Genomic DNA, 6,967 nt, shown 5'->3' with positions numbered 1-6,967 from the left:
ATCAAAGAGCTGGACTGTGACCAACAGCACATTGAATAGATTGGGGACATAAAGTTAGATTTATACATTGAGACAAATAATTACATGTTCTGCCTTCTGTCCTTTGGACACAGATGATTATATACAACCAAAGAGGAGTTAATTCCAATGTATTCTTAAGAGTTACGTTGTCATTACAGCCTTTACAATTTTTTTTCCCCCCCTCCCAAAAGTTATGGCTTCCCAAACCTTTTCATCATCTCCAGTGCTGTTAACACCTAGCCTTCCAGTTCCAATGATATAGCCTTTTTAAGACATCTCAAAAAAAAGAAAGAAACCAGCCTTTTGAATTTAAGGGAAAACTTTGCATTAAAATGACTAAAATGCTCTGAAGATGGAAGAAGAATTTCCCTTATGTTCCTAAAATTCTCTTGAGTCAGTTACTTTAAAAAAACACCACCATTGAACCTGATGAATAGTAAGTGGGATGCATGAGTGTGTTCCATTGAGCAAGAGCATGTTTCACTGCTCACAAATTCAGATTTTCATCTGAAAGAGGAAGGTTGTGTTATCAAACCTCAAATATCTCCAACATCAATGATTTTTGCTTTAGATAAATCGGTAAAAGAAGCAGGCTTCCTTTAGCATCCCATAGCTAGATAGTTGTTTTGAAAGGTTATCTGTATCTAAACATCATGGGGAACTAAAGTTATTGAATGCAAACATAGAATTCGTGATTATCTTTGCGAAGAGGAGCTAGAATGGATCTACAGTGGTCACATTTATAATTAACTGCAAACATCTGTATTCATTCAGCTTAAGAAAAATCGATAAAAGAAACTCATTATGTAACCAAAGCAAATGCAATTACCTGGTATAAGCCAAGTAATTGTTAATATTAATTTCAGGACTCTCCGTTCAACCTGTCTGATTATTTCTCAATGATTTAACCAATGCACACAAATCCTCCGAAGTGTCCTTGCTAATGGTGTCCCGCTCCAAGGCAGATCTTGTTGCTCCTACTCAGACCTTTTGATCTGAATCAAACCATCTGTATGGGTGCAGAGTGTTGAATATGTGTTATAGATATTTGGTGCACTGAAGTAATTCAAATAATGTATTGCCATGCTCTTCTTTAGAGTGAACCATGTACCCTAGTGCACATACGTATTTAAATTCCAGCCGAACAAAATTTTAATAAATCATCCTTGCGCCCAAGGAAACTTGGCTAGGATTGAAGCAGCACTCAGGTAATCTTTTAAATCTTTTAAATCTCAGTTGGTTTTATTTTACATCTTGAGTTGTTTGAACAGGACATTTACTCAGATGTATTAGTAAATAGCTGCTTGTATGTATGCCTCTGAAGAGAGAAGATGCAGCTTGTCAGATTTCTTTTTCAGTTTTTAGTCCTTGAAATGTCATAAACTTGAACCTTCATTGCACCTGTAGTTCTTGTAACTCAAACCTCATATACCCAAACCAGTGATAATAACTCCAATAGTACACTATTTGTCAATTTTTATATATTTTCCATTTCTTGATGTTTTCTTTTTTTACAGAGTTGATACATTTTATAAATTTCGGACTACAGTGAAATGTTTCTTTTTACAAATACATAATGGCAGCTCTTGAAACACACTGACATTTTAGTAAAATCTAAATTTCTTAAACTTTTGATATACATACATGTACAGCATATATCACATACATATGGACAGAGTTCTGAGTATGACCTGTGATTGTCAACTTGTGTTGTTTTGTCTTGGCTGTTTTCGGGTACGTCATTAGCAAACTGGTCCCACATGCTTCTCCTTTGGTCGTTTAAGGCAAAGAGGAAATACAATGGGGTGCATAGACAACTTAACATGACTTTAACACAAGGGCAAACACTCGTCTTTGATTTCGTCGTGACCTTCATCATCTTTTTGTCTTGGTTCTGGCAATGACCGTACAGTACTGCAGGTATGAGGCAGAGTTCCCACTCAGACTCAGGACAACAAGGCAGAGAAGAGAAGTGTAGGGAAAGAAGTGGCTTGGAAAATTTGATTAATCTGAAATAATCCCTTTTTTTGCCAAAATATGAGACTTTTTTTTCCTGAATGTGACCCAAACTGTTGCATATGGGTGTTAAAGTGAAGGTTTCTTGTCAAAGCTCAATCATCTTGTATTGTCCCACTCTTTGTTGTGCGCGTTATTAAGTCTGTTAATTTATTGGAAGACTGCTCCAAAAAGGCAAAAGACCCAAACAATATTCTGCTAAAAACATCCCAAACCAGATCAGAATTAATAAAAAGAGATATGAGTGGATGGTTTCTGTCCACAGAGGGATAGGTTCCATTTAATCATATCTGATATAAGCTATTGCGTTCTCCATTTCCACTCTTTTGACAAGGGCTGACTCACAGATCTGGGGGGATTTTGTGAAACATTGAACAGGATGAGCTCTCCTGTTTGAAATTACTGTCAGCTAGAGCAGCGCACTGTCACTGCTTGTACCAAATAATACATATCTGATAAATATGTACACACACAAACATACACAAATGTGGATTGTTATTCAGGTTATGTTGAAAAACAAAAATCGTCTTTTTTCCAGGGTGGTCTGTATTCATCCACCCTGGGCTGCTCTCCTTCTCGAAGAGGTTATGCATGTGAGCTCAGTCAGCTTAATCTTTAATATGTCTTCCTCTCCTGCCGGTCCTGCAGGTGTAGACGTGTCAGTAGCTGTTGGCAGAGCAGCTGCTTTTATACATTAGTCTCCAGCCCGTTCATATCAATGGAACAGTGATCCTTGTCCTTGTGCTCTCTCTTGTGGTGAGAGGAGTGAGAGTGTTTCTTCTTCTCTAGAGGCCGGATGCCTTCCTCCAGCTGCATCAGGCGAGCCACATCTGGGGAGAGGTGGTCCGGCCTGCTGCCCGGTGGAGGCGGCTGGTAGCAGCCATTCTTCTGATTCTGGTATGTCATCATCTGCTGGATGCTTATCATGGGCTTAGTTTCACAGATCAGAGGCACCTGGTGGACGCAGTGGTCGCGGAGGAGAAGAAGAGGAAATAAGATTTACATGAATTAAAAATTTGCAGATATGTCTTTCATACAAAAAGATTGGACATCGATTTGATGGAAAGTTAATGAATGGATTATATAGCACACAGGAGAAGTTTGTGAGCAGGACTTTACTGCCAGAAAGGGTTTATTTCAAAACAAACCAAAATCTTTTCCCAAACCTAACCAAGAAGGTTTGTTCTGGCAGAAAGAACAAACTTCTCTAATGTGCGATTCAACTGCTGTCACACTGACAGATTAAAATGGCATGATGCCAAGCTTATGACTATGAAGATGAAATGTAGTCTCCTGCCACTGTAAACATATTCGTCATTATCAGAATAATTTTGGGTTTGACCTCCAGCAGATGAAACTTAAACTTAAAACTTTTGCATTACTATTGATTGTCAAAATGGATAAACTTGCAAGCATGCATTTACTACAATTTCTTCTGACAATATTCTATATTCAACCTGTGATGAGATGATTGATAACGCTCACTATTTGTTAAATATACAGCTAGAACCAGGCGTTGATAGGCTAGCTGAACATAAAGACGATGCAGAGAAAACACCTGTCCTAGCTGTGTGTTTAGACAGAAAGCAAATTTTTTGAGAACACAAAAGAGAGACACAATTAGAAACGAAGAAGAGAAAATGTATGCTTATTCTGGAGCTTGATGATTCTTCCTTTAGAAAAAACAAAAACAGACTGGAGTTCCTTGTGACTGTTGAAATCAGTCAGTGGCTGAACTACACACAAACCCACAATCAGTCTGTGCCTAATGGACTGCATTATAAACAATGTAATACCATGAAAAGCTCTTCTATGTCTTTCACACTCAGAAACATATTCATACACACAGGTCTATACAGCCGTAAGAAGACAACAAAGATGGCTTATTTGCCTTTCAGGATCTCACCTGTTCCCCTTCTTTGACAAAATCTTTTCTGCAGATATGAGCCATAATGCCTGTGGCCAGGGCGTCACCCATCACATTGACCATGGTCCGGAATCGATCCCTAGATAACAAAATGATAAAGTCATCCCCAGTGTTAATGAAGCTTGGAAAAGAACCAAGAAATGATTCATGATCTAAAACTAAATATTTCATTGCAGTCCTTTGAGTTTATAGAGTTGCCGGTGATTTTGTTCAATGAGATGTTCAGGTTAATGCAATGGAGAGGTTTATAATATTCCAAACACATAAAGTATGGTACCTGTGCACTGTGGCCCTTTGGTGGTACAGTACATATCACCTCCAGCTAAAGTTAGATTTAATTTACTGGAAAACACTGAAAGGTCACAACCACATCCAGAGTTTGTGGCTTACAGTATGTTCAAGCTTTCACGATGGAAAGATTAACCCTTACTTACAAAGCCCAATCAACAGCAATGATGAGAGTGATGTCATCAGTGGGCAGACCCACAGAGGTCAGCACAATCACCATGGTTACGAGTCCAGCCTGTGGGATTCCTGCCGCACCGATGCTGGCCGCAGTGGCAGTGATGCTGAGAGAACAAACAGAGGAACAGAGTGCATTCCTTTTTTTATAACGTACAGGAACAAAGATAAGATAAGATGGAACTTTATTAATTCCAAAGGAAATTCTTGTGCTCAAATATTACAACAGAAGAATAACAAAAGACAATAGAATAAAAATATAAACATATATGAACAATAGAGTAATGATTATCGAGTGTAAAAGAAGTAAAACTGACACCGGTGCAAAATAGAATAGCAATAAAAGGGTGAATCAGTTAAAATAGAAAAAGTTAATAACAACAAGAGCAAGTTCTCATCAAAGGTATATATGTTATTTCTGAACTGATGGAAAGTGAGGCTGTTTGCCAGCCTCTCAAGCCTTCCATTCAAGCATGGCACATTTGCAGTTTAAAAACTGACTCACATTAAAATGAAAACGGGGTGTTCTCTATCAACCTGTGGCCCCATAAATAAAGCAGTTAGCTAATAACATATAATCTCTCTTGCCTTAAGAAGGAATGTTCAGTTATCTAGTACTTTAGCCAAGCATGCTAACATAATGTAGCTTACGTTCAAGCAGTCAAAAACACAGTTTAATCCATTTATTACACTTATTCCCTAATATTTTGGGTTTTGGCAAGAGTCATCAGCCTCCAAACTCTTTAGATACCAAATATCAATCTTATTACAGTCCCATTTACACTGTGTCAGCATTTGGAAAAATACAACGCTTGAAAGGCCTACTGTGCTAATTACAGCTGCTCAGTTATGATTGGACAACCAGTGCTCAGGAGTAGAGTATAGTGAAGGTAGAAATAGAGCATTATTAACTTAGAATAGCCGATACATTTATATTCAAAGTCAAATCATAAACAAACACAGAATTTTCAACCAGGAGAACGGTGTTTGAGACTGTTGTTGTGAAGTCACGGTTCTCCTAAACCTAACCAGGGGGTTTTGTTCACCAAACCTTTAAGGTTTGTTTTGTTGCATTCTGTAAGAACCTTACCGGCATATTGCGTGCCTTCACTATTTTACTTACTTAAGTACATCTTGATGATGATACCTCTGTTATTTTACATATCGGTTTGTCAAGTTCTCAATACAGGGCTTTTACTTGTAACACAGTATTTTTTACATTGTAGCAGTGTGACCTGTTATCAAGTAAAGTATTTTAATATTTCTTCCACTACTTTGTGCAGAGAATGATTGAGCGGATGTTTTGTTCGAGACCTGGACCTCTGAGACAAACTGTCCCTCTGCGGGGGGGACAGCTTCATGGTCAGCAGCCAAACGGCACGGGGACAGGATGCAGAGAGGGGGGAAAATTATTATAATTCTGGCGTGACAAGGGAGATGAGTAATACAGGTCATATGGGTTTTACCGCCAAAGGGATTATGAGGGAATGGCACAGACTGCCGCCATGAGGAGAGGTCTGCTTAATGTTATTACAGTATGACATGTCATGAAATCAGAGGAAGAACAGACCATTTTCCTGGACCTGAGTGGACTTATTTACCTTTGGTCAAAAGTTATGTGGTGGTGACGTTGGTGGGAAGAGGACCATTGGTGTTTTTGTCTGTCTATCCGTCTGTCTGTCTGTCTGTCTGTCTGTCTGTCTGTGTCCCCCGGGGCTTCCAGACTGATTTAGCAGAAATCAGATCAGACTAAGAAGCTCATATGAGGCGTAATCTGTGTGACATTTACATATATGTGTATCGAGTAAATCCCATAATATTTTTTATTAATTCAAAATTAAACTAAATATGTGACGCTAGGTTAATTCACGTTGCACACAAAACACCACAAGTATGCCTGCACCATTCTTTTTGACCCAGATGAAATTTGCAAATATTGTCACACTTTGGGAGCAAAGTTGCCGTTGAGATAAGACTCTGTCCAAAGAGTCATTATTATCTAAAAGGAATAGTTTGACACAAGCTTGCCAAATGTTAGCTGAGGGGATGGATACCATACTCACATATCTGTATAGCTGATATGAAGTTACAGGCAGCAGCTGGTTAGGTTAGCTTAGCATTAAAACTGGAAAAAGGGAAAAGAGCTTGCCTGGTTCTGAAACAGTTACAGCACATAACCCTCTATAAAACCACAGCTCATCATCTCCAGGCTGTGGGTCAGATGGTAAATAACAGTGGAATAAATGTCCTTATCTTAACACAGTTCCCAATGTATTCCTTTAAATATTCCTTTAACCTTTTGTAGAACTGCAAATAGTTTCTACACATCGATTTTTGGAGTGTCACTGCAAAACTGTATTCATGCTTTTTGTTGCTGTCACAAAGAATTAATAAATCTTGTTCCTTGATGACGATGTTTTTTCACTGGCGTGTATAAGGCTCGCTGATGCTAACGCTACCAGCAGCTAGAATATGTGTGAGAGACATAAACTGTGGCTAAGATTAGGTGGAGTGGCCCTTTAACTCCTTTGCTTTTTTTGC

General features: G+C 38.6%; 1 protein-coding gene across 1 annotated transcript in view; it reads right to left on the bottom strand.

Moving 5' to 3' along the window:
- Positions 1-2,724: 2,724 nt before the first annotated feature.
- The window catches only part of slc1a7a (solute carrier family 1 member 7a), a 29,094-nt gene continuing 24,851 nt past the window's right edge, over positions 2,725-6,967 (bottom strand). Inside the window, exons 9-11 of the mRNA XM_054622817.1 lie at positions 4,399-4,533; positions 3,944-4,043; positions 2,725-2,991 (exon numbers count right to left, since the gene is read on the bottom strand). Coding sequence (XP_054478792.1) covers positions 2,725-2,991; positions 3,944-4,043; positions 4,399-4,533 — 502 coding nt within the window. The remainder of the gene's footprint in view (positions 2,992-3,943; positions 4,044-4,398; positions 4,534-6,967) is intronic.

The sequence above is a fragment of the Anoplopoma fimbria genome, chromosome 3 (genome assembly GCF_027596085.1).
Source record: "Anoplopoma fimbria isolate UVic2021 breed Golden Eagle Sablefish chromosome 3, Afim_UVic_2022, whole genome shotgun sequence".
NCBI classification, from domain to species: Eukaryota; Metazoa; Chordata; class Actinopteri; order Perciformes; family Anoplopomatidae; genus Anoplopoma; species Anoplopoma fimbria.
The sequence above is the reverse complement of the archived record's forward strand: the minus strand, read 5'-3'. Positions and strand labels throughout refer to the sequence as shown.